At 39.7% G+C, this 27951-nt stretch overlaps 3 protein-coding genes across 5 annotated transcripts in view; 2 read left to right on the top strand and 1 right to left on the bottom strand.

The window, feature by feature from the left end:
• The window catches only part of LOC131130175 (E3 ubiquitin-protein ligase Rnf220), a 39709-nt gene extending 27007 nt beyond the window's left edge, over positions 1-12702 (top strand). Inside the window, exons 4-17 of one of the 2 annotated variants that reach the window (XM_078790351.1) lie at positions 860-902; positions 995-1087; positions 4668-4710; positions 4965-5054; positions 7306-7349; positions 7568-7655; positions 8476-8572; positions 9536-9595; positions 9676-9734; positions 9804-9876; positions 10058-10166; positions 11835-11909; positions 11975-12492; positions 12560-12702. In XM_078790351.1, the coding sequence (XP_078646477.1) occupies positions 860-902; positions 995-1087; positions 4668-4710; positions 4965-5054; positions 7306-7349; positions 7568-7655; positions 8476-8572; positions 9536-9595; positions 9676-9734; positions 9804-9876; positions 10058-10166; positions 11835-11909; positions 11975-12046 (946 nt within the window). In that variant the 3' untranslated portion in view covers positions 12047-12492; positions 12560-12702. Of the gene's footprint in view, positions 1-859; positions 903-994; positions 1088-4667; positions 4711-4964; positions 5055-7305; positions 7350-7567; positions 7656-8475; positions 8573-9535; positions 9596-9675; positions 9735-9803; positions 9877-10057; positions 10167-11834; positions 11910-11974; positions 12493-12559 lie in introns of those variants that run through there. The other variant, XM_058074426.2, reaches the window with a different exon arrangement.
• Positions 12630-25102, top strand: guk1b (guanylate kinase 1b). Of its 2 annotated transcripts, XM_058074437.2 has the most exons (9): positions 12630-12779; positions 14303-14417; positions 15744-15785; positions 17128-17247; positions 19300-19396; positions 20614-20752; positions 21873-21957; positions 22025-22110; positions 24655-25102. In XM_058074437.2, exons 2-9 carry the CDS (start codon positions 14306-14308, stop codon positions 24685-24687), a joined length of 714 nt encoding a protein of 237 aa, XP_057930420.2. In that variant the 5' UTR covers positions 12630-12779; positions 14303-14305; the 3' UTR covers positions 24688-25102. The 2 variants fall into 2 exon arrangements, with proteins under 2 accessions (XP_057930420.2, XP_057930421.2); XM_058074438.2 differs by lacking the exon at positions 17128-17247.
• Positions 24948-27951, bottom strand: part of obscna (obscurin, cytoskeletal calmodulin and titin-interacting RhoGEF a) — an 81099-nt gene continuing 78095 nt past the window's right edge. The window contains exon 80 of the mRNA XM_078790352.1: positions 24948-26835. Coding sequence (XP_078646478.1) covers positions 26652-26835 — 184 coding nt within the window. The 3' untranslated portion in view covers positions 24948-26651. The remainder of the gene's footprint in view (positions 26836-27951) is intronic.

The following is a 27951-nucleotide window of genomic DNA, read 5'->3' as shown; positions in this document are numbered from 1 at the left end:
CGGTGTGAAGTCATCAAAGTGGGTTCTTTACGTTTTATCATTTATACCGGTATAAGGCATCCACCATTTTTCTAAACGTCCCTTGCCGTCCATGTCATCCAAAAGAGTTTCAATATCAATTTTTGTATTGTTTATGTATCTGAACAAATCCTGGCAAATTGCATTGATCCACTTGGCATACATTATATATGTTGGCTGCTCATGAATGCAGACAGTCGCTGTACTCTCACCCCCCCCCCCATCCCCTTTTGTGATTTGCCAACATCTGTGTCGCCTACATCGTACGTTGTTTACAAGGTGCCTCATTGTTCCCTACATATTTCATATTGTAGCCGTCAGCCTCCGGGCCACAAATCATACAGCGGGCAAGTAATGTCCCGCTAATGGCTGCTCCAAGCCAAACCTACTCGCTCATGCACGCGGCATACACAACACATGACATATAACACACACACGCATATTGTACACACTCCTGCTTGGCCAGAAGAAGGATTTTTCCAATAAAGACATAACACTCTAAATCTGCTTAAAGACCACTTGGTGGACAGTAATGGTTTCAAATGGAACACTAAACATATGTGTGTGTGTGTATGTATATATATATATATATATATATATATATATATATATATATATATGTGTGTGTGTGTGTACACAGTGTGTGTGTGTGTGTGATAAAGACAAAAAGACAAAAAGGAGGTAATACAAACACTTATATGCAAATTTGATAAAAGATAAAGATAAAAGCAGGCAACATACGAGATAGAGCATATTCCTGACAGCATTTTGGATTTGTGTGTTTTATGGATGCACTGTTTCTTCGACCTGTGTCTGATTCCCACCTTTCCCCCCTCACTAGTATCACCCCCGTGCAGCACGACCACGTCATGAGGACGCCAAAGGTAAACACAGTTGATATTGTCATATCATAATGTGCGTTAGTTAGCCCTGCCGGCTCCACATCTGACGCATGTCCCTCGTTTTCTACTTGTAGGCTCTTTCCTTTTCTCTGCACATCAAACGGGAAGGAGGCTCACCGAGCTCACCCAACCGACCGGCTGACGACACCCACTCTGACCGTTATCAGGTAATGTTTCAAATCAACAAAAGCCATACTAGTGGGGGCGATACATTAGGAAATGCTCTTCTTTTTTCGGTATAACCTCTTGTGTGGGACTGTAGAGATATATTAGCATATATTCTTCATAGTGCATTAACTAATTGGGACGACAAATCTTGTCACGATACAATTTCACAAGAGCTTGTGACACCCCCATTCATTACACGGTCGATATTTTTACACACAACATAAATCCAAATTTTCCTTTTTTGGATTTTTAGGTTTTTAGTAGGGATCGACCGATATGTTTTTTTTCAGACTGATGCTGATACCGATTTTTTTTTTCATAACCCTTAGCCGATGGCCGATTTTGCTTGGGCCGATATTTGTGGCCGATACTGCTTTTGCTCCCTCAATTTATATGAAAAAATTACGATGATAACAAATATTACAGGTGTCAAGTTTAAACAAATATTTATTGAAATGTAAACACTGAACGAAGTAGGATTCAGCTTTCTTAAACACACATTTAAACAGCATTATCCATTTTTAAAAGGAATAAATATTCAACCATGTGCAAAACACTTCTGTCGCAGTTTAAGTTTTATCTATCGATGTGATGACTGGTCCTCCGCAGTGTGCCGCTAGTTTCTATATTTGATGTATTTGGATGTACAGTAAAGTCTCGTTACATCGATATTGTCGGGAGTCGGAAAAAATATCGATATAACCGGACTGTCGATATATCCGATCCTGCGCCGAACTGCATTAAAAGTGGGCAATAATGCACTCGACATTGTTCTATACACACGAGAGAAACCACGAACGCCAGCATGTACATATGAAAAACAGTGATTATTGCAAGCGATAAAAAGATATCTGAATACAACACAATTAAATACATATAACCGATATCGATATAACGAGACTTTACTGTATTAGAACTAAATATGTCAATCAAGCCAAAAGATACCACACAGGTCCAAAAAGCTATTTGTTTCGTCTCTTTAATAGTAGCAGAACATTTGAATTACAACGAGGGATTGCGTTCAAAGACATTGCGTAATTTAAGTTCAATGTACTTCTTTTCCCGCAAATTGCACATCATCCGAATCGTACAATTGTTCCATAGAACAACGCCATGAAAGGAGTGAGCCCTATTACAGTCTCTGTCTTGGTGGGTGGAGGCGGGGTCGCAAGCTTACACATGGCCTGAGGAACAATGCAACGTAGAAATCTGTAATCTGAAATTAAATTAGTAGATGGGAATATATTGTCATATATATTTTTGATTGTACTTTCTTAAAAAGTAATGTTGTCTTTTTAGGATGAATTTTTGTTTGTTTCTTGATTACGGCGTCGCCACAGCGGATCTCTTTTGGTCCGCATTGTGATTTGGCTTGAGCCCTTTATATTGATGAATACACCCACCACATTAAACATATTTTTAAACTAGTCAAAAACTCACCTCTTTCTTTTCTCTCGAGCATAGCTCCATGCATTTCATTTTCCGACTGCATTTTGCAAGCGCTGCCTCCAAACGAGCTTCACTCCGCTAGTAGTTAGCGACATCATAAACATGCTTTCTGGTCTTGATGTGGTGCCAGTGACTCAGCGGTTTTACGGGCTGGGAGTCGATCACATGTTGCAGCCAACGCTCTCGTTTAGTCTGTTCATCGGGGTGCCGCTCGCCTTAACTCCTGACAGAGTAATAAAGAGTGGAAGGAATGAAATGCAGATGTCTCAATCAGCTCATGTTTCCTCTCCTGCCCACATGTGCCGCTTTGGAACTGGATGCAAAATCCCAGGTGAACACACACCACGATGAGTACAAACCTTCATCAAACTGAAGGCAATTAGTACGAGTAAAACACCTCCAATTACACACAGAACAACTCTAAATGAATGATGCAGACTTACACTGAAGACGTATTCATACATTTTTATAAAACGGAGCAGCCAATCCCGAAGACATTGTTGACATTTTTTTGCGTGAAAGGCAAAAAGAGGTGATGCCGCAACTCCACGCTCATGGATGTCACCTTTGGAGCAGTTCTAAACCATAAAAACGGCCACAGGGGGGCAGGAGTGCCTTTGATAAGAGCTCAGCAGAGATGATTTATGTAAAAACACTCAATAGCAAGGAAGAAGAACATGGAACAAGGAGTGTAGCGTGGAGAAGGCTACCCACTCGCACACACACACACACACACACACGTGCTTTAGTTCTGATGTGAAAAGTGTAAACAGTTCATGGTGTTATGTTTGTACGTAAATAAATCATTATTTTCATGTAAATGTTTTGGAATACATTTGAGCTGTCAAAAAGCCAAACAATCTGCGTTTAAGTGAAAGTCTTGCTTGAAATGTAGCTGTTATTCTCCCTTTTTAGTCAGGAACTGATATTTTCCTGAAACGTACCCATGTTGTACTGCTGATTTCTAAAGAATGGAAAAAGTTGTAAAGAATGTTTTTTTTCTGATGAAAGACAGGAGTCTAATCTTTGTTTTGGTAGCTTCCATGTTTATAATCTATACCAGGGGTCACCAACGCTGTGCCCGCAGGCGCCCACGTGGACCACTTAAGGCGCCCGTGAGGCATCTTCTAAAAATAGCACTGGTCACAAATTATCATTGTTATTTTGTGCTTTAAATTTTGAATCAGAATTGCTTACATTAATGTATTTTATTTAATCGTCTTATAACATAAAAAATTAAAAACAAAAATATTTTATAACAAACTCTTACCTCAAGTCAAAGTTCATGTGTGCGCACGCTTTTCCGATATAGTGCAGCGGTGATGAGGACTTAGCTTCCTCGTGCAGTTTAGCCCCCAAAAACATGGCAAAAAAGCGAAAAAGGACTTACATTTTCCAAAGTGATTGGGAGGAAGAATTTTTCTTTACGTATTTTGAAGAAAAATGTATGTGTCTTATTTGCGGGACGACTGTTGCAATACCCAAGCGGCACAATGTGGAGAGACACTTCAAAAGTTGTCACAAAAGCTTCAATGCGAGCTACCCACCCGGTAGCGCATTAAGGACGGAAAAGGCCCGTTTGTTAAAGGCAGCTTTAGCTTTAGCTTAAAGGTAGCCCTTCATACTATCCGTGCTCACAAAGTAGCCCTCGGCCTCAAAAAGGTTGGTGACCCTTGATCTATACTATAGCTGTCTAAAATGGCCGGGACTGAAAGGGTTGTCTTTTGAAGAATGGCTGGGATTGAATGAGCTCATGCAAAATATGGATATCCATGAAAAGTGAAAAATGACTTTGGTGCTAATCTACAAAGATATGCGATTTAAGAAGGTAGGTTATATCAATGGCTACAATGATAATAATGAATATAAAGTGTGATTTAAGAAGGTAGGTTATATCAATGGCTACAATGATAATAATGAATATAAAGTGTGATTTAAGAAGGTAGGTTATATCAATGGCTACAATGATAATAATGAATATAAAGTGTGATTTAAGAAGGTAGGTTATATCAATGGCTACAATGATAATAATGAATATAAAGTGTGATTTAAGAAGGTAGGTTATATCAATGGCTACAATGATAATAATGAATATAAAGTGTGACGCCCTGTTGTTTTTCTCTGTTGCAGACCTTTCTCCGTGTGCGGGCCAACAGACACACGAGACTAAACGGTACGTTGATGCATGCGCTCTGAAGCAAATAGTTTGTTTCATTGCTACCGAGTTGGTCTGACAGTAAAAAAGTATGAGAGGCCGCAGCTCAGCAATATAGTAACACAGCTTAACAAGATGGAGGTTTTTTTTTTTTGTTTTTTTTTTCCTTTTGCCAACGTGGCAAACAACCTTCCCCACCCCGAGCGACCTAGCGCCCACACGAGCAGAGGAGTTATTAACCTTTCAACTTTGACCTCTTGATATGTTAACAGTCGACGACCTCTGCTGGTGCAGGTGCTACGTCAAATCTGCCCCATTACGCCCCCACAGCGCAGGAGCCCATCTAGACTGCACACAAGCTGGTAAGACGCCACACAGACGCCACCCGATGCACACATTCTAATAACACAATACCCAAACGCTCTTTTAGCACAACTCATTCAAATATTGATAGCAAAAGAGAAAGGATGAAAAAAAAACACATTTGATGGTCTGTTAGGTACATATACTGTAAATAATATTTCAACTAGTATATTAGTAATTATATAAATATGATTTATTGTATATAGACACAAATATTGTCAGTATTTTTAAAGAGAAATACTGAACTCTATTATTTAATATTATGCACTGTATTTACAGTATTAGAGAAGACAACATTGATTAATTTTGTAAAAAAATTGTAAATAATATTTAATTTAATTTTTTTCATTATTTATTATATGTATTAAATCATATGCAAAATAATTGATATATAATAGTTATTTTTAATATTAATTATATAATTAATTATTATATAATTAAATGTTTGTTAGCCATTATACGTGAAATGTTGTTATGTGTAAATAATAATACACAATTTATATAGCATAACAAATAATTTTAAATATATTTAAATAATAATAGATGATTTATACTAGTTTTTTTTTCTAGTCTAATTTCTTAGAATTTTCTTTGATATAATCCACAAATAAATCTATATGTTCAGTACGAACCTGTCACCGAGTTCTTTGATTGTGTTTTCTCTGTAAATAGATTGCAACGCCTTCTAGCTGGATTTGCACTGGCAGCAATCCACATGCTTCGACACATCTTATTCAAATGCCTTTCAAGAGTTGAAATATGTACTCATAAAAGTTCAAGGAAAGCACACGTCTTGCATTTTGTATGAAAAAGTATGAAAAATGGCAGACTAAAGGAGTGGAGAGCTTTTCTTCTGAAACTGCTGTCGAGGTCTGTTAGGCTTTATTGGGCTTATAACAGGATGCCTTAATGAGCTTCTAAATACACGTCACATGAAGAGTGTGTGTGTGTGTGGGGGGGGTTGGAGGGGGGGGGGTCTCTCGTGTTGATTAATCAACCTCTCACTTTCCTTCTCTCCTCTTCTTTTCTGTTTGATGAGCTCTTCCTCATCTATGACCGCCTCTTTAACCCTCATTATATCTGCTGGCATGGCGCTGCCCGAGGTCACGGCCACCAGCCCCGATGTGTGTGTGTGTGTGTATGTGTGTGTGTGTGTGCACCACCAACCCCCCACAGTCACCCCGACTGTCAGGAGCTACTGTCATGCGGGAATTAAGGGGCCCTAAAACTTAATGCCCCTTACTTGCAATCTGCAGCCAGCGTGGTCCCAACGGAGAAGGAGGTGCTGCTGCTGTTCTGCCGTGTTAACTTTCACGTCAGGGAGGAAAAGCGGGGCTGCAGTGCACACAATTGTGTGTTTTCCCGTGCTCACACTGGCACACAAAATGTTATCTCCTTCTGGAACATACAGTACTGTGAGGTTAACGTTTTTCCCTCACAAATTCCCCTGGTGTCATTCAAACTGTGGAATAGACCTGATGTTTTGTATTGGGGGTCTTGCAACATGTCTGAGCTTTTCTTCCTGTTGCTCGCACAAAGCAGTAGTTCATAATATCAAGGTCTTTGACAATTTGTGTTGTTTATTGTCTCTATGCTATAATCATTGAAATTTTACCAAATTATAAACACATAATAGAAATAGAAAAGTTTCACCTTTTTGACAGTTTTGCATGCCAAATTTGTGTTTATTGTCACTAACTATAATCATTAACACATTACAAAATTAAGAAACACATGAATGAAATATTTCTTTTGAGCTTTTTGACAATTTTTCTTTAAGTGCTTTTTTGCGAGAAAAGAATCTGAAATATTGTGTCATTTTATACTGGCCGGAGCTTTTCTTCCTATCACTCATGCAAATCAGTACCTTAGAATATTGAGCTTTTTGACCAATTTTGTTAAAGTGCTTTTTTTGTGAGAAAAGGATCTGAAAAAGAGGGTGTTTTTATACTCTGAGCAGAATCTGAGCTTTTCTTCCTGCCACTGGTGAGAACGAGTAGCTTGCAATATTGAGCTTTTGTCGATTTTTCAGTCACTGAATTTTCCTGAAAACAAAAAATGAAACTCTTGTGGGCTGTTTTTGTTGTCATCATTATATTTGGCCCAATAAAGGCACCTTTAGCTGTGCCAGGCATTCAAATGGACAAGAAACCGAAGGAAGAAAAGGGCGGTCTAATGGCCGCTTGCATGACTGAAGTTGTTAAAGATGCATATGATCTAATAATGATGCTTGTGTGTCTTCATCCGCAGTCAGGATCAGCAAACTGAAGAGGAGGAAACCAGACGACGTTCAGGTGTGTTTGATTTCATCACCCCCTCCCAAAAGACAGATGATGAAAGTCGTCTACCTTGTGGCATTTTTGTGGTCATGTGAGAAATATCAGCAAGCACAGATTTTTCATGAACGCCGCTATTGTGTTCACACAAGATCAGGATGACTGTCATGTCGGCGTGATTTCTTGTTGCGATGAAAACGCAGCCTAAAGCTACAATCCGCCGTGTGTGTGTTTAGGAGGTCCCTGCAGACACCACACCATCGGAGGATGAGTGGAACGAGAGGAGGAAGATACAGATGATGTCGCTGGTCGGAGGGTTCAAAGGTGTGTGTGTGTGTGTGTGCGATGGAGGGCAAATAACGTGAGTGAGTGGCAGCTGAAAAAGCGCTGAACTTTTCAGTCCACATTACGAGCAAGGAACAGCGTGCCTTGAAGGTTAGCACAAGCGCTGGCATGCAAACACACACACACACAACCTAAAAGGCCCTGCCTTTATGTGTGTGTGTAGCTTTAATACTAATGTGCTGTTTGTCTCCATGAAGCACCATTGTGTACTTTTTCCACTTTTTACTTATACCGTAATTATTTATAAACAGCATACTTTCATAATTTACAGCCTTTGACAAATGCCTACATTTTTAGAGCCCTCTAGACATGAACTAACACCACTATAGTCACCTTTAGACTAGTATGGTAGACATAACATACTCATCAGTGTAACATTACTTTTACTTTACTACTTCATCGAGCCATTTGTATGTATGAAAATGCTTAATTTAGGCAAAAATATATGTATTATGTATGTTTTTTATGACTAATAGGGGCTAATTCAACCACAAAGCAGCAATGATTTATGAATGAATATATTTTTGTCATCTGTGGGAAAGGGAACTCATGAATCAGAAGCCTGAAGTGTTGATGAATGGATGGTCAAGTATTTGATGCTAAAATGCTAAGTGCAAAATGCTAACATTACACACACTTTTTCAACAACAACAACATCATGCTAGGTTAGCATGGAGAAAACAAAATGATCAAACTTCCACCCCCCACATCTGCAGCTTGATTGACAGATGGCAGTTTTAGGATGTGTAGCAAAGCTGTCCCTGTGGCATCTCCACATAATGTGAACATGTCTCTGAAGGGGCCATGTTGGTGAGCAGCACATCGAAAGAAGGGCGGGACAGCGACGCCGACCTGGATGTGGACGGAGACGACACCTTAGAGTACGGCCGAGCCCAGTATCCTTTTCTTTTTTTTTAACAAGCCAGGAAGGATGAAGGAAAGCTAGGAAATAGTAAGAATATAATAATGCAAAATTGACACAGTATATAAAATTACAATTAGTATCAAGATAGTGATTACATTATTATGCATATTGGAGTCATTTGCAGTATATCATATCATATATATATCGTATATAATGCATGTGGGCTGCACGGTGGACAAGTGGTTAGAGCACAGGCATCACCGCTAGGAGACCCGAGTTCAATCCCACCCTGGGCCACCCCTGTGTGGTTTTCTCTGGGTACTCCGGTTTTCTCCCCCATTCCAAAAACATGCTAGGTTAATTGGCCACTCCAAATTGTCCATAGGTATGAATGTGAGTGTGAATGGTTGTTTGTCTATATGTGCCCTGTGATTGGCTGGCCACCAGTCTCATCCAAAGACAGCTGGGATAGGCTCCAGCACCCCCACGACCCTCATGAGGTTAAGCGGTATATATGTCATTTTGATGCTTCATAGTTATTTTTAATTATTCTAGGGATGTCCGATAGCAGCATAAAAATGCAATATCAGTTGATATCGGTCTCAGATCCTGATGTCAGGATCAGAAATTTAGAGTTGGATTTTCAGCAAAAATGCCATTTTCGGACATCGACCTATAACTTCTTATCATAATATAGAGGTTATTATTATAACCTCTTATGTTGTGAATTTTTTCAATGTATTTATATAGTCAGGATTTTGGTATTTCCATTTATTTGTGTGGTTATTATTTTGTATGTATTTGTTTATCCATCTATTCATAAAGTCTTATGTTATTTTTATATTTGTATTATTTGATGAAGTAAATGTAGTGATAATACGTATTTCTATAACGTATTCTGACTTTTTTTCCGCTCTGATTCTCAAACGGTGTCACATAAGAAGAAGAGTTTGGTGTGTTTTTGTTGCGTTTTTTCCCTGAGCGTTGTCGTCAGATACACAGAGACAGATGTGATCATGTGCTCTGGTGAAAACATCAAGGAGTCGACAGCCAAGTATGTGTTTTTTCTCAGCCGCTTCACACGTCAAAGCATCCTTGCCTGCTGTGATGCCATGTTTGGTTGTCCCTCTGCAGCGGCAGCATAATGCCCGACCCCGGAGTCCACCGAGAAATGTCCAAATGGTGCAGTGAGGGTATGGCAACATAAGATGAATCACTATTCCGATTCATGCTTCAACCTTTGCTCACTTGTCACCATGCAGAGAGTCCTTCCACCAGCACTTGCGACAAAGTGGACGCCCTCCCGAAAACCTGCAAAAACATGAACACAGACATGTGAGTTTTGTGGAATATCACATTTTAGTGTGTGCATCTCATAAACGACACAACACATGCAGCCAATAGGATTGCTGCTACATGCCTTGCTCACTGTCCATGACGGCGAGCCAATCATTTCATAGATCTCTCATTTATAAGTGATCTGTTGTGTCTAATGTGTGTGTGTGTGTGTGTGCAGGCTCCCAGAAGACTGCACGCCGACGTCCCTGGATGCTCTTAAAGCTCGGATACGAGATTTAGAGAAACAGTTGTGTAAAGGAGACAGATTTAAATGCCTCATCTGCATGGTGAGTTGGCTTGATGGCTTACATATTTCAGGAGGTTTATTCCTCTGAATGTGTTAGTATTTCTTTGATTTCATGGAATTAGTTGTTATTATCGTTATTTTTATTATTTACTAATGTCATTTATGATCATGATGAACAATAATATTAATAATAAATATTAATAATATTGGTGTTTTTTTCTGTATTTGTAGTTTTTCCATTTATTTGTATTATGAATTCATTATAATAATTAATGATTATTATAATGATCCTTCTTATTATTAATACTACTTGTAGTATTTGTAGTATTATCAGTGTATCTTCCTGTATTTCTATATATTTTACGTTTATTTTATTTATGTTATCACTAGTAAAATTATAATTTACATTAAATTATTATTGTTATTGTAATTAATTTGTTAAATATTTATATGTTATTGTTATTATTATATTAACAATTATTTATTAGATTTTGAAAAATTATAGGTATTGGAAACCATCCATCAAAAAATATATCTATATAAAATCCTAAAAAAATATTTTCTTTGTCTTCTGGATGAAAATGAAAAAGACCTGCCGTAGTGTTTATATAATTGACAGTTGTATATATGTTTCTTTAGTATATTCTTATTAGTAATAGTAGAAGTAATATGCATTGTATTATTTATGAGATCAATTAATTATTTTACCAATGAACTTAAAAAAACTTTCAAATCAATGAATAATTCAAAGATTACAGAAAAGCTATTTACATTTTTTTAATTTTAATTTGACTTTTATTTTATACTATTTCTATTTATGTATATTATGTTATTTTATTATAAATTAAATTATTTTAATATCACCATTAAATAAACATTTGTGGCTTTCATTTCAAGTGTGAGTCGAAGAAGTCCTGTTTTCCTCCATGCTGATCCATGCCATGTGGTTAACGCCACAATTCTGTAGAGCAGGGGTCCCCAAACCGTATCAACTCAGGCCCCACTTGAAATCTTAAAAATGTATGCGGCCCACCTTTGTCCTATGAACAGTACATAGACGAAATGCTGCATTCTCAGATCACTTAACTTGTTATTGTTGTTGTTGTTGTTATTATTATAAAGATTCAGGATTGAAATGACAGTAGGGGGATAAAGGAAGCCCAAATTTTTAATCTGTGGTGTACACACAAGACAGAATTAATTCTCATACTTTTCGGAATTGCATTCAAGACTGAATTATTTCTCAAACAAACTTTTCCTCACAACTGTGATGTAGCCTACATTCAAGACGGAATTAATTTGTAAACCTGCCATCACAAGACAGAATTAATTGTCAAACCTTTGATGACCAGAGAGCTACGTTCCAATCATAAACTCTAAAAGGTTCCTAAAATATTGTGACAGGTCAATAACACTCAATAAGTTATTACTTAGGCCTATAAATATTTTTGTTAATCATGCAATGAATTTTTTACAATAAAAATAATTTAAAAAATAATATTTGTAAAAATTAATCATATTTTTAATGAACCCTCATGGCCCACCTGCAGTACCACCACGGCCCACCAGGAGGCCGCGGCCCACACATTGGGAATCACTGCTGTCGATTAAGCACATGTCAAGTGTCAATGTACTTGCTTTGGGCGACATCTAGCGGCCTGGTGTGGTATTATACGTATTAAAGCTTTGCACGTGTCCCCCCACACAGGACACGTACACCACCCCGCTGACCTCCATCCAATGCTGGCATGTTCATTGTGAGGAGTGTTGGCTCCGAACGCTGGTAGGCTTCTTTCTCTGCAAATGTATCTTTTAAAAAAAAAGAGATAGATTCATGTATGTGTTCAGGGAGCGAAGAAACTGTGCCCTCAATGCAACACCATCACCTCTCCTGGAGACCTGAGGAGAGTCTACCTGTGACGCCGGGACCACCATGAGGGCTGGACTTGTGAGCAGCTGGCCTGACTCCCACCCTCGTTCTCACCTTGGACCTACTTTTTAGTCAGAGCAGCCTCCCTCAGTGACTCTTAACCATTTCCTGCAACCTGAGTGGTGGATTAAGCGAACAACGGGACGATATTTATCAATTTTATAACCCTTTTGTGTGTTTTATGAGGAATAGAAGCACATGTATATAGTTTTTTTGTGTTTGGTGTTTGTATATTGACTGTACAGTTTGTCTTTAGCTGCTCCTGCGTCCACACTAACCTCTTCGTCCGTGTTACCAAAATAAAAGATGTGGCCCAAAAAAGGAGGCTTGAGGTTGTACTGTATTGCCGATGGAGATGTAAGGACTTTTCAAGAAGTGGGTCGCTGCGGGATTAGCAGGGTGGAGCCAAGCGCGGCTCTACCGGAGCTAAATCTTGGTACTCTCGGCTTTTACTTTGAAAGATACTCAGCCCATAAAATATTGCTAATTTCCTCATGTTTCAGTTTCCCAGTTTCCAGATGTGTCTATCGCACAGCAGTGGTCAAGTGACCTGCACTGTCCAGGTGTGGATGGGCGGGATATAAAAAAAGCCGCCGTGTGATTGGTCGGTGCAGGCTGAGGGGAGACGGCGGTAATTGAGGTTGACAGTGAGCTGATCAGAGACTCCCTCATTGAACAACAAGACCTGACCGAGGGATCTACTCAACTTCTTCTCCAGGAAAGGTAAGGAAAATGCCTTCCCTTGTAATCATTGATGAAAAAATACAATAAATATACCTTATTTATGAGATAAAATGTATGTTTTTTAACAAAAGTGTTTTATATGTAAGCCTAACATTCCAGTTATGACTCACGTGAGATACAAAGTCATTCCTGCTTAGCACAATGTTAATTTACATAGAAAATCCCATGTACTGCTAGCCATTAGCGTTCGCGATTCCCGAACGTAAAGGGATAATATTTAATAAGCATAACGACAAAAAGTAACATGTTATAATCTAACTTGTTGGTCTTGGAGGAGAGGGTGCCAAAAAAAGCACGTTGGAGCGTTGGAGTCACCTACTGTATATTAGCCCATTAATAGACGACATTAGCGGCATTAAACTTCCCCTTCAGAATAAAAGCACAAGATCACTGCGAGCACATCGGAAATAGAAAAAAATACTAACAGTAATAAAAAAAATTGTTGTCAACCCTCTGTTTTTAATCATAGTTAAAATACATCTTTATGATAATCAAATATACAAAAACAAGAATCGAAATGAAATGATACTATTGTAACTATTTGGAATAATTATCAGTCTGATATCTGTTGATATCAGGGTCAGATTTGTCCCGGATCATGAAAAACGATATTAAAAATGTTGTATTAACACATTTGTGTTCAATCCACCACAGGAGATAGTCGTGTTACACATATCGGTATCTGCTGATATCGGTATCAGAATTTGAGAGTTGGACAATATCGGCATATCGGATATACCTAATAATTATATCCTATAATTAATACTTTACAAATTGAAACAATTATAGCAGGTTTTTGGTAAAAAAAAATAAATAAATAAAAAATCAAGCCAAAACGTATATCCACAAAGTGTGGAAAATAAAGTTATTTCAAATACGCTGAAGGACAATATGATCAGAGAATAATATATGAACATATGCAAATGGTCACAAATAGAGCTGCTGTTAGAGAAATAAAAGTGAAAAGACACGCAGGCATAAGTAGACTAAACTATATGGGATATAGGTGAAGTCAGAATGTAGCTGCATGTTATCGATACCTATACGACCCTTTGTAGCAGTGGCCATGTTTTCCTGCTATAGATGGTGATGAATAAAGGAAAATCTGAAGTCCCGATCACGACATGCTTGTGTAAATGAGCAGGTAAACAGGTCAGGCATCCCAGCAGCCTTTGTGCTACTCGGCCTAAACCCAATTAATCCTGCTTCTGACTCGCCGTGACTTCATGATCCAGCATTGAACCCCCGGGCCTCAGCCTGTTGCACCAATTAGGTGAAGGAGCATGTTTTAGTATTTGAATTAAAAGGTGACACTTATGAGTGATGTCTTGATAAAAGATCTATTTTCAACCTCCCATGTGTGTGTGTGTGTGTGTGTGTATGTGTTGAAGTGAAGTGGATCAGAGCAGCAGGGATCAGGGGATTAGCACAGATGACTTAACATTAGAAGTACTGGTATCGCATGTACTGAGCAATACTCCATCACTGCGTGTCCATGTCAGACCATGTCAGGACCGAGGCCGGTGGTGCTGAGCGGTCCATCCGGAGCGGGGAAGAGCACGCTGATGAAGAGGCTCCTAAAGGACCATGAAGGCGTCTTTGGATTCAGCGTGTCACGTACGTGTACCAAGCACTTCCTGTCACATTTTAAGCTCCAACAACCGCTTAAGTAGGCTTCATTACCAGCAAAACAACACAAAGCTCTCAGCTCTTCATCTAGACCAGGACTTTGCAAAGTCTGGTAGCCTCCCTGCAGTTGGGATCTTCCCTTCTCCCTGAAAAACGGATTTTCTTAGGATTATTTCAGTGTTTCTCACAAATTTGGGCCTGGCCCATAAACACATTATAACGGGACTGTTGTTTGGCATTGTAACTTCTGAACACATTTCCACCACATTGGTATTTCATAACATCTAGAGTTGGGATCAGCAGCACCTTCTGAGAAGGTGGATGGTTGTCCAGAATCTCTTCAAAGCTATACGGCTTTGGCTGTCGGTAACTGTCAGCTGCTTCTGGAGTCCCATGGGCCACAAAAGGACCACTAGGATTCCTTCTTCAGCTTCCCTCACTGCTGATGTCCACCAATGGGTTCCAGGATGACCACCATCACAGGCACCGACCACCTGAAGGTCACAGCCTTTATGAAGGTGTGGAACACGGCTCACTCAGAGTCAGTATCCGCTGCTATCCACTGCTCCGTCCATCATGACCTGCGGCCAAAAGTCTCCTGGTGCCAAGTGCACATATGGACAGCAGGGCAAGGGAATCCCCAGAAGGAGCACTCTCCAGTACTCCCTCTCGAGAATCCAAAAAGGAACTGCTGTTGGGCACATCAGCCATCAGGACCCATGTCCCCTGGATCCAAAGCTGGACGGAGACTACACACCAAGGGAGACTACCCACCAACTTAACTCAACAAGTATAGCCACCCTTGGCCAAGTATAGCACCTCTTACTGCTGGCTATGCCAGAGCGGTAGAGCATCCAACACCTCTTGGGAGGACTGGTTCCAGGGACCAGCTGTGCGTCGAGGTGAGTCCAACAATATCTAACTGAAACATCTCAAGTTCCTCCTCCACCAGAGAGGTGAGATTCCACGTACACAGAGCTAGCTTCTGCAATCGAGGATTAGACCGCGAAGGTGCCTGCTTTTGGCTGCTACCCAGCTCACATTGCACCCGCCCCCTTCGGCCACTCCTGTTGGTGGTGGGTGACCCATGTTGCCACGTTAGCATAGTCATAGAGCCCCACCCCAGGGTTATAGGTTTCTATCAATTATGGTTGATATTTTGAGGTTTATTAAACAGCACCATCTGGTGGATATGGTGGGGCACTGCCCCTGCAGTATTGTGACTGGCGTAAATGCCATCCATCCATATTCTATACCGCTTAAATGCCATTTATTATTTCTATTATTGACAATGTGTAACCTGTCTCTTTACAGACACGACCAGGAACCCTCGACCTGGAGAGGAAGACGGCAAAGGTACTGCAAAGAACTCAGCGTTCATGTTTTAGCACCTTCAGTCCTTAGTTTCACCTGAGTACACACCTCAGTACCAAGTATTTTTAATTATAGCAGGGGTGGTCAAAGTGCGGCTGAGGGGGGAACTTGTTTTTTTCTTAATAATAATAGTACTAATAATAGGCTTTGTTTTGTTGAATAAGAAAAATATAAAAAAATAAATACAGGGAAAAGTATCAGAGCTACATTGAAAGGCAACGTTTTTTTTTAAAGTTATGAGAAAAAGTTCTCTGTTATATATAATATAGTCAATAATCAATTTGGATATTTAAGACTTTAAATAAAATAAGAAATTACAACCTGCCAATCCATCATCATTAGAATTTCTTTTAATCAACTATTTATAGTTTAAAAATCACGTTACTATTTTTAATTTTTTTAAACAACTTTCTTTTAAAGTCATTCATTTTCAATTATTATATTTGACGTTGTCAAAAAATAAAAATAGACAAAATCAAATAATTCAATACCTGAAAAAAAAACATTTTATGAGAAAAAAGAATAATTAGCCTTGATTGGGATCTTCAAGAATTTAAATAATATTAGACATTACAACCTGTCAATACATCAACAATTACACTTTCCTTTATTTTGACTATTTAAAAAAATACATTAGCAAGGATTTTGTTTAAATTGTAGAACAGAAAAATTATTGTCAGGTATTATATTTGACTTTCTCCCCCAAAAGTTAAAAAATATACGAAATTAAATACAGAACTCCCAGAAAATATGTATTGGTGTGTGTAATATTGTTGTAATATTTACATAATTAGGAAATGTATTTTAGATGGAATTTTTTTTATCATATTATTTTTAAAATCCCTGAAAAATATATTGGGCTGTATATAATATTTCTCTAATATTTGGATTATCAGTGAAAAAAACAAACATATTATAGGCCTGTATTTTGTACGTAGTCAGCTATATTTAACTGCTTAGCACATCTTGACCCCCATTGTAGAAACACGTGTACATAAAGTTAGGTCACACGAAGCCTGTGTGGAGGAGGCATTTTTTGTCACCCGAACATTTTGTGAGTATATCACAGAGGCATGCTGTCATGTCCTTGGTACGATAGCCCCCCCTCTGTGTAAACGATTTGGACACCCCTGCACCAGAGCGTCACTGTACACGTCCTTCCTCCCTCTATGATACGTCCCAGTCTGCCAGGCAGGCTCCCGCACGTCTTCTTACTCCCAAGTGAACTTGACGAATGCCGCCCCCCAACCTTTGTCCCCCTCCTTACCCGCCTTCCTCCAGTCTGGGACGGGATAAAGCTGTGCCTGTTCTGCTTTCTCCATAGGCCTCAACACGCTCCCCCTGCTTCTGGGGGCTACTTTACTGCCCGTAGCTGACGTCTTTTCCTCCGAAGACTTAGAAAACTCATTGTCGTGTCCAAATGAATCAGAAACCGCACACGAAGGTGACTGCCGCGTGATTCCACGTGCCGTTTCTTCAGGCATAAGACAGATGGGGGGTTACTTTCATCACCCTGGAAACGCTCTCCTTTGGTCCTCTTTTCCATTGGAAACAAAAACAAGACTTTTGAAAGTACACTTTGGAGTAAAAAGCTTTTGAAAATAGCCCCCTGTGATGCCTCCGTAGTGACTCCCGTGTCCTGTCCTGTTTTACAGCCGCTCCCCTCTGTAGAGTACTAACAACCTGCAAACAATCATTAGCTCAAGTGTTACTTATCCAGACACACCGTAGTCCATTACTTGATTTATCCCTCCATGGTTGATGAATTGGCACTTCAGGCAAAATGGAGTGCAGTACCCGGTGCTGTGGATAAAATCTGTAGCCAAAAAAGGAAAAACAAAATGATATTGTTTTTTTCCATCTAAAGTTATATAACAATAATATTAAAAAAAAAACAACACATGTAGGAATTAACTGTTAATTTTTCAGAATGCTTATGCAAGGAAAATAAATAGTACACATTAAAAAATAATGTTTAAGAGAAATAACGTATATTGTATTTTTTTTACCATCTAAGTTTATATTAAAAATGTTATTTTTTTTAATATTTAAGAATTAACTGCACATTTTTCCTTTTGCTAGGAAAATAAATAGTACACATTTAACATAATTTTTATCATGGTTTTTTGTATTACTGCTACTAATAACAATATTGAACCTGCTCCTGTGAGATCTTTTATCGGATAAATTTGTAGTGGTGTTGTATTTTTATTTATTAATATTTATTTTTTTAAGTTCAGAGTACCACATGACTGATGCATCACTGATGCATTTCGGTTTTAAAATTGGTTAGTTATCATTCTAGTCATAGTAAGCATATTGGTATAATGCTTTATTCCTATATTTTATTTAAATATCATTTAAATAAATGATCATAAATTAATTAATCGCACAATAAATGAAACTCAAGTCAATATCAACCCAGCATACTCAAAATTCAGCATTCACTGCCCTGCAAATTCACACATTTTTGCTCAAAAAGTTTTCTCAGTTCCCCAAAGAAGGTTTTTTTCCACATGAAATACATCTCATTCGCCAGAAGTGGATAATTATTCATAAATCTGTTTTTAAAAAGCCGCAATTTGTATATGGTTTTTTTTTCGCCAAGTGTTGAGATTTTGCACTTTGTTCCGGGGTCCTTGAACGCATCAAACAGTAGCTTCTGTGAGACGTAAATGTGAAACTTGTATCTAATTTCTCCATCAATGTCAAGCTAACAGGAGGGTTTGGAGGGTCACCGCTCACGTCGGACATCTCAATTACTTGTGTCACAAGATCTCGCGCGATGAAAACCTGACATCATTTGTCACATGGGCACTAGGCATGGGACGATCATAAATTAAATAATCGCATAATAAATTAATATGGACTCAGTCATATTGTCTGTTTTCCTCGTCTCCTGCCTCCAAACAGTCAGGAAGAAAGTTTAAGCACCTTTGTCGCTTTTGTTCCATAGAACAACGGCATCAACGGAGTGAGCCCTTTTGTCAGTCATAAAGTCTCTTCGTCTCGTTGGGTGGAGGCGAGGCTGTTGGCATACACACAGAGTGCAGAAGAGAGTCAAAATTAGGAGACTAAATTATATTATCATCGATTTTTTCGTTGTAGTTTTCTTAAAAGTAATGTTAAAATCTCGTGTCCTTTTGGTCGGCCCAATCTCGTGTATCGTCTCGAATTGAATTGTCTCATGACACCCTTACCTTTTGCTGGTGACCCTGGTGAACTTTCATTATCTTCATTCCGGCCAAGCGAACTCACTAATGCTGCCTGTCTTGTGCTAAAACAATAATAATAATAATAATAATAATAATAGTGAAATTTATAGTAACATCCCATGCTAATGATTGAGTGTTTTGTTGGAGTAGAGTATTAACTGGCTTTGTTTTGGTAAAATCCCCCCAGTTTGGTGTTGAAGTAACAATGTAGACGTACGATGTATGCTGTGTGTACGTTCCAATCAGACGAGTTCCATATTTCCTCTTCCCCCCCGGCACAGATTACCACTTCACCACCCGGCAGGTCATGCAGGACAGCATCGATCAGGGCGATTTCATCGAGAACGCTGAGTTTTCCGGGAACTTGTACGGAACAAGGTGAGCCACTAACATCCGTAAAGATGACATTAGGACCTTCACTTCAATTCCTAACCACATTCTCTGATTCCTTACCGAACCAGCGTGAGAATGCTAAGGAATCCACAGAATGGCGCTGCTAAAGGCACAACCCAATGGTTGCTGGTTCGATCCCCAAGTCCGCTGTAATCATTCATGTTATTTAAGCATTTCCAACATTTCAAATTCTGCTAAAAACCAATGGCCAGATTAAAAGATGGTCCCCACTGGTGGATGTGTTTCATTACTGTAACACGGGTGACACGGCTCAGGGAGATTGGTCGTCTCCCGACCTGATGGTTGCTGGTTCGATCCTCGGTACCTGCGTAATCGTTCATTTATTGTTTATCTTATTTATAAATTTTAACATTCAGTCTGTAGTTTTACTTGCCGACATTTCAAATTCTGTCATTTTTGCGGGCAGATGAAAATGAAAGGCCAAATGATGTAATGGCGCCCTCTTCTGGTGGAAAATAATCATTTTCTCAGGTGGACATCGGTGGTCTCCCGACCCGATGGTCGCTGGTTAGATTCTCGAGCCGGCTGTAATCATTAAAATTTCAGGTGGGTTGTCTCCCAACCCGATGGTTGCTGGTTCGATCCTCAGCCCCGGTGTCATTTTTCAAGTTTAACAATGGTTTTCCACTTTTCACTAGTTCTACCTCACATGGGGGCCATCTAACAGAGCTTTTGTAAAAATTCCCACATTTTCCGTAATTCAATATTTTTATGAAATTTTTCCCCAAATGAAAATGAATTGTCAATTTCAAATTCAAAAACTGGTGGATAGGGGGCGACAGAGTGGGCGTCTCCCAACCTGATGTTTGCTGGTTCAATCCTCGGACGGTGAATAGATTTCAACATTCATTGGGAGGGGTTGAGGTGGATGAAAGAAGAGTGTTTTTTTTTAGTGCAACAACACGATTATTTTTGCCGGACATCCGGAGTGGAGTGTGTTGTTCCTCATGAAAACAGGTTGTACGCATTTCCACGGTCCCACTGGGATCAACAGGATAAAGAGGAGATATAAACGTCTTGGGACAGATGGAGCTTTAACCCCCCCCCTCCCCGTGTGTGTGTTCGTGTGTGTGTGAGGCTTAATCTCTCCTTCTTATTGTGAGGATAACACAAAATGTGTGAGCGGCTTGGATCAAGGCAGCGATCCTCTTAGCTCGCTCACTTCATGTGTGCGTTGATAGTAAAGCAGCCATAGAAGACGTGCGGGCCAAGAACCTGATCTGCATCCTGGATGTGGACATCCAAGGGGTGAGGAGGATTAAAGAGACGGACCTGAACCCCATCTACATCTCCATCCAGCCCCCGTCCATGGAGGTCCTGGTGAGGAGACTCCTTCATGTACCACAACAAAACATGATTGGATAATGATCGAATGAGCCAATTGGGAACATGCGTGCGATGAAAATGATTTTGGACAACTCTCATTGAAAACAAATGGTTCTGTGGCAACTTTGACGTCACTTTTCTTGTCTATTTTTGTCCGAGTAGCTTCCTTTTTCAAAACATTTTGACCTTCACCCATCACTTTGGGTTAAAAAATCTGTCCGAGGGTCCCTCCGTATAAGGGTGACCATCACTTACTCACGGTGCAACAACCGACACAAAAACACGACACATACACAGCAAGATAGTGCATCACATAAATCAACTGCTAATAAACAGCTAAGCGCCACAAGGCATTCTGGGTAGCCCAGTGGCAACAACAATATGAACATCCCTTCTTTTTACTTCCCTGATGACCTCCTCAACATATTCTGCAATCCAGCGAAAATGCGACATGGCAAAATGTTGTGAGAAAGAGCACCACAAGCTACCCAGCATGTCTTGCGGCAGGAATATTTGCGTATTTTTGCGTATTTTTGCGTATTTCTGCGTATTTTTGCGTATTTTTGTGTATTTTTGCGTATTTTTGCGATATTTTGCGTAGATATGGTGGAGTAGGCAGGTTATGTTATGCGTCACGTGTTTTCTTGTTTGGATCACTTTTTTGCCCCAGCTGCAGATGGCGTCCTCAAAAGTGTTTCACAATAGCACTGCTGGTCAGTCATGTTTGCCTCGATATAGCCTCGATATTAGCTTCCATATTAAAGGTTTAAAAGAAATTGGAAGTACCCGGTGGGCCCGATGTGCCCTGCAGGACGCATTTTACCCACCCCTGGTTTATACCGTAATAATAGCAGTCATCGGTGAAATGATCCCTGCAAAGGACAAAACTGGAGGTGGGGGGCCTCTGTCTCAGGTTGTCTCAACTTCTTCATCCGCTGCTGTCTTAAACAGCAACACAAAATGGAATATTTTGATTGGACAGTCCAGCCGAATAGCATTCGGTTACTCTGCTTTAGCTGAGAGGTGTCACCCCCATGACGTCACTTCCGGGATGAGGCTGAACTGCAAAATTTTTGTGTCAGGGACCTTTGAACAACCTCTCTAATTTGCTCAGGAAAAACGTCTGAGAGACCGACAGACGGAGTCAGAGGAGAGCCTACAGAAACGTCTGGAGGCAGCTCGCGTTGACATTGAGCTCAGTAAGTTCATGGCTCCTCATTCATGCCGTCATCAATATGTGACGTTGATCGGAACATTCCTCTCCAGGTAAGGAGCCAGGGGTCTTTGACGTCATCATCATCAACGATGACCTGGAACGCGCCTACGCGGAGCTGAAGGAGATCCTCAATGATGTGAGTGAACGGAACACTTGAACGCGCTTCTTCTTCCTATTCGTCACTCCGGCTGACATGGCCGCCTAAGCCAAAGACAGAACTCCTTTTGCTGCAGAGGTGCATTGCGGCCTAAATTCATTCTAAATTCAAAACATTCTAAAAATAGAATTTAACTGGAAAACTCAGCCGTACTTTTACAAGAATATAGTCAAAATATGAAGGGAAAAAGGTATAATTTTAAGAGAAATGATGGGGGGAAATAGCAACATTTTAGCAACATAAACGTCTTATTACCACAAATGTCGTTTTTGGGAGGCAAAAGTGGAATTTGTAGAAACAACAACAGCAGAAATTTTATGATTTTATTTTTTAAATTTTATTATTCAAAATGTTACGAGACTAAAGTTCAAATATTGAGAGGAAAAAAGTCTTATTCTGATGGGACAGAAATACCAATTTTAGAAGAATAAAGTTATTATAAGGAAAAATAATGTAATTGGAGTTCTGTAGAGATTAATTATTAAAGAGATGATTATTAAAAATGTAAACATGCTAAGAGTTAGCATGGTAACATCTAGCAAGAAAGCCTCAATTTTAGAACGTACCAAGCCTGTCCTAGAACCTGTCTGCATAATGCCATGTGTATATTTGCCTTTAGACATTAGTAAATTAGCTAAGATGCTAAAAGACATCTGCTAGTACCTAGCAAGACAGCCTCAAGTCCCAAAAGTGATAAGGCAGTCCCATAGTGTCCCCGCATAATGCCATGTGTGTATTTGCCTTTAGACATGAGTAAATTAGTGAAAATGTTAACATGCTAGCAATTAGCATGCTAGCACCTAGCAACATAGCATCAAGTCATGAAAGTTGCCAGGCACTGCTGTGGTGTCTGTACATGTCATGTGTTGTTTTCCAATTGAAAGCAGCACTTGCATTGTCATGGAGTACTAAAGAGCAGAGAGTGTGTGACATTTGGGTCGATACTGAACTATCGATTCCTGACATGATGATAACACAGCTTATTGCTGTATCATGGATTCTATAAAAATGTTGATATTTTGATACTCTGGCCTTTGAGGTGCCTGGAGTCACTGTGCTTAATTGGAAAAATCAAACTTTTAAAATCTACACAATAAATGAGCTGTATGGTATCAGCTGGGAAGGGAATCATTGTAATCGCACATGTCGACACACCGTCGTTTTCAAAGGGAGGGGCTGTGAGGAGGAGGAGATGGCGGCCATGACAATGAATGGGCACAAATGACTGAAAAGGCTGAATCGCTCATGTCGAACAGAAGCTTCTTACGGCCAAACGATTTGAGATATCGACACCACGAGATGACCGTGAGCGGCCCGAGGGTCGGGGCTTTGCATAGATCTGCTCGTTTTGCATATCGGTTGAGAAATGACCGCACAAGGACGAGTCGAAAACATCGAAAATTGAAGAGTTGGAGAAAAAAAAGACGGTGTCTTTAACATGGGAGTGAATAGGAGAAATTTTGCATCGCTTCTAGGGGCCTATAAGGCAATCCGTACATCTCATACATCTCAGACATGAGAGTGACATTTTTGGAAAGGGGCCGAAAATTCCTACGTTTTCACCAAAATAAATCAAGCTAGCTAAAACGGTGTGGCTAGGAGGAGGAGTTGTTTGCAAAACAAAAAACTTATCTTTTCGCCTCCCGTGCTCTAGCGTCAGAGTGGGAGATGATGGCCCTGCGCACACCTCCTTCTGATGAAGATAGAGCCAAAAATAAACATTCAACGAAAAAAACAATTAGCCACAGAGATAGTTGAGAAGTTTATCTAAGAAATGAGCCATTAATCACGTTTCTACGTGGCCGCATGGCTGAGCTACAAGGCTGTGAAAAGTCTGTACATTCTCTTTTCTCTGGCATGTGCTGTTCTAAAAATAGAAACAGATGTACCTAATCTAGTGGCCCATTTTTGAACGTTTTGGTTAATAGTCAGGGTTTCATGAACCTTTCCAAAAAACAAATGCTGCTGTAGTCCCGAGCGTCACGATTCCAAACAAAATAAAGAAAATTTTGGAATATCATGGGAATAAATCACAATTATGACAAAAAAAAATTACCAGGAAATTGTTGAGGAGGGAAAAAACATGCAATTTTACCAGAATAGTGTTTAAAAAAAGAGAGAAAAAAAGTCAGAATTTTAGGACAATAATCCCATCATACTATGAGGATAAATGTCATTTTAGTAGCACAGAGTTGAATGAATGAGAAAAAAGTTAGTTTTGAACAAGTTGGAATATTCTGAGAAATAAAAGGAAATAGAGGAAAATTAGGTTGGGGGAAAGTTATGGGATATGGCATATGTGGCATATGTGGCATATACGTATGGTATATATGGCATATGTGGCATATGTGGCATATACGTATGGTATATATGGCATATGTGGCATATGTGGCATATACGTATGGTATATATGGCATATATGGCATATGTGGCATATGGGATATCGGTAAAGAGCCACCATGGAGCATTTCCAATGCTAACCTCTGCTAAAGCAATGTGGTCACCTTTTGTGTTTTTGTGCAGGAAATCCAAAAGGTTCAAGAGAGCAAATCCTAAAAAGGCCACGCATCCGTACCTCAGGACGCGACAATGCTCGTCAGCAACTTAAGGAAAGTCCCTGCTGGAGAAAGCTTGTCTCTTATCCTCCATGTGTCACGGCGGAGAGCTTAGTTCAGCAGGTTGTCCTGCTCAGGAGAAAAAGAAAGCAAGATGGAGGTTTGTGTTAGTAGAATATTTAGACGCGGTTAGCTTCTAATTAGCCCAGTCTATTCCTCACCCGCGTTGGGAAATTCTCAAGGGGGGTTGGAGGGCAGTCTGCGCTCACTTTATTAGGTACACCATGTAGCTAATTATTAGAAAGGCCTGTGGACATGAGTGGATGTATACGGTGTCACTCACTGGGATGTCCAGGTGGCGTGGGAACACCCGCATGCAAGTTTGTGCTGAATCAATAAAACCAGACAATCACCAATCGACTTGATGGCCTTTATTTCAACCATTTAGACATCTGTAGTGTTGGCATAAATGACTTTTTCCAATGTAATTAGTTGTACAGTAATGGTTTTATTTGTCCAAATTTTTCCTAAATGAAGCATTTTCAAGCATAAAAATGGCTAAATGAAGTCAAATAGAAATACAAGTCAATCAGAAGACGCATTCAAAGACATGTTGTGATGATATGTAGTATTCCATTCGTGTTATGTCATGTCCAGTGAGACACGACACAAGCAGCAGACTCCATTGGTGCTTTGAATGACAGGCGACATAATCCCTAACACTGGCTACTGTTGCTCAATTCAACTCTGAACCCATGACGCCACTTCCTGTCCATGCCACCGCTACACATTTCCAGCACAAGTCTTACTTATGTCTTATTATCTCTTATTATGTCCGCTATAGCGAGTAATAGTTGTGTAAATGTGACTATGGGGGTGTTATTTCATGTCTACAGGGCTTTAATAATGTTAAAAAAAAAAAGTATATTTTGAAGGTGCTAAACAGGTTTTCTATGCTCCACCTATGAAAAATATCCTATTTCTAAAATCAGGAATCCCACTTTGCTGAAATTCCCATATTAACCACAATAAAGGAGGGACTACTGAAGTTCCTTTCCCAAAAAGTAACTGAATTATTTTGATTATTATCAGAGAGCAGCACACACACACACGAGTCTTATTTATGACTTATTTATTTATTTATTTTCTCTTATCAACTCCATTGGTTGATAGGAGTGCAAATGTGACTATAGGGCTGTTATTTCATGTCTAGAGGGCTCTAATAATGTTTAAAAAGCAGATTTAGAAGGTTGTAAACAAGTTTTCTATGCTTTAGATACGTATATTCCATTTATAAATAAGGAATTTTGCAGAAATTCACAAATTAACCGTAAAAAACTAGGGATTACTGTAGTTATTTTAGCAAAAAAGGAAGTCATTCTTGTGTGACTGTTTTGAAAAGGCTTCAAATATGTGAAAGAGTTGGGCTTTAGTTTAGTGTCGGCACGTGTGCTTCTTTGAATTGGTGACATGCAGTTCTCTGCCAAAACACTAGGGGTCAGTGTTTTCCTGCAACTCTGTTTGACTAGCTGTTTAGTTTCCTATTAGCAGTAGTGAGCGATGAGCGATGGTGACTGAAGCCACATCCAGATGGTTGATATCGATATTGGTGCATACTAACACGTCGCAAACAGCTGTATAGCAATTGAACTCATCATTAATCACCCATTAATGTTATATTTATTATATTATATTCTATTTAACACTGCACATCAAAACAAAAAGACCAAAAAAAGCTGACCATATCATATATATATATATATATATATATATATATATATATATATACATATATATATATATATATAATCACTGTAATCACTGCACTGATCCCTGAAATGTGACGATCACGCAGCTTTTTAAGACACATCATCAGAGGATGCTTCACACCACCACGTAACGTAAAGCATGTAAGCTACATTCCTCCTCGCTAAAGATGCTGACGTTGGGGGGGTGTTGGGGGCTTCACTGCTGGAGGAAGGGACTTTGAAGCTTGGTGCGCACCTGGTCTCGCTTCTCCTCCTTCTGCGCCAGGTAAGCTTTCAGCTTGTCGGTGGAGAAACACACCTTGGAGTGGCGTGATCGCTGGGGGGCTCGGTGAGCCCGCAGCCACGCGTTCTGGAGACACTCGGCCGCGGAGGGTCGCCCCCTGGAAGACAATTCCAAAAGACTTTGGATATCGTGCTTAACAGAAATAGCTGAGCTTCTGGCTGTCCTCTGGGCAAGCTAGGGAGGAAGGAGACCCTGGGATTTTTAGTCAGGCGTCAGTAATGTTACACTTTACAATAAGGTACACAAAATGGAAGTAGCTAACCAACAAATCTACATAACCCTGGTCATTACTTCCTGATTGTTCTTCATTAGTTCCTTAATAACTACTGCATTTTTGGGGGTACCTTATTGTAAAGTAAGACTGACAGTAAGGTCACATTGATGAGACAATGGCCACCACAGGAAGTACTGTACAGAACAGGAACTCTTCTGTATGATGATCTGTCTGAGGCACAATCCCTTTTTGATTGACAGTGAAATGAGCGAATCAGCGATCTTGAAGCATAGTTATGCCTCCACCAGAGTTTTTCATCCCGTTTTAGGGCAAACAAGCTCAAATGTAACTATAGGGCTGTTATTTCACGTCTAGAGGGCTCTAATAATGTTTAAAAAGTAGATTTAGAAAGTTGTAAACAAGTTTTCTATGCTGTAGATATATTCCATTTATAAATAAGGAATCTTACTTTGCAGAAATTCACAGATTAACCGTAACAAACTAGGGATTACTGTAGTTACCTTAGCAAGAAAGGAAGTCATTATTACCAAAAAGAGTTGGGCTTTAGTTTAGTGTCGGCACGTGTGCTTCTTTGAGTTGGTGACATGCAGTTCTCTGCCAAAACACTAGGGGTCAGTGTTTTTCTGCAACTCTGGTTGACTAGCTGTTTAGTTTCCTATTAGCAGTAACACACACACACATATATATATATACATATAATCATAATAAAACTAATAATTATATAAGTATTTAAAACAATAAATACATAAAAATAGCTCAGACACACGCGCACACCCCATCCACTCAATACGCACACACGCAAGCACACACCGTGGACATCCCCAGATGGGGCGTCCAGGGCATTATAGGGCGGGGGACCATGGGATCTCAGACCCACAACCACGCCCCGAGCCCGAGCCCCCTGAGCCCGCCAAGGGATAGCACCCCAGCCCCCCCTCGACCACGAAGTCGGGGCTACAGCAGTGAGGCAGACAAAAG

This window comes from Doryrhamphus excisus, linkage group LG4 (genome assembly GCF_037039965.1).
Source record: "Doryrhamphus excisus strain RoL-2023G ecotype Guam linkage group LG4, RoL_Dexc_Guam_v1.1, whole genome shotgun sequence".
NCBI lineage: Eukaryota > Metazoa > Chordata > Actinopteri > Syngnathiformes > Syngnathidae > Doryrhamphus > Doryrhamphus excisus.
Note: the sequence above shows the minus strand (reverse complement) of the source record. Positions and strands in the feature narration are given on the sequence as shown.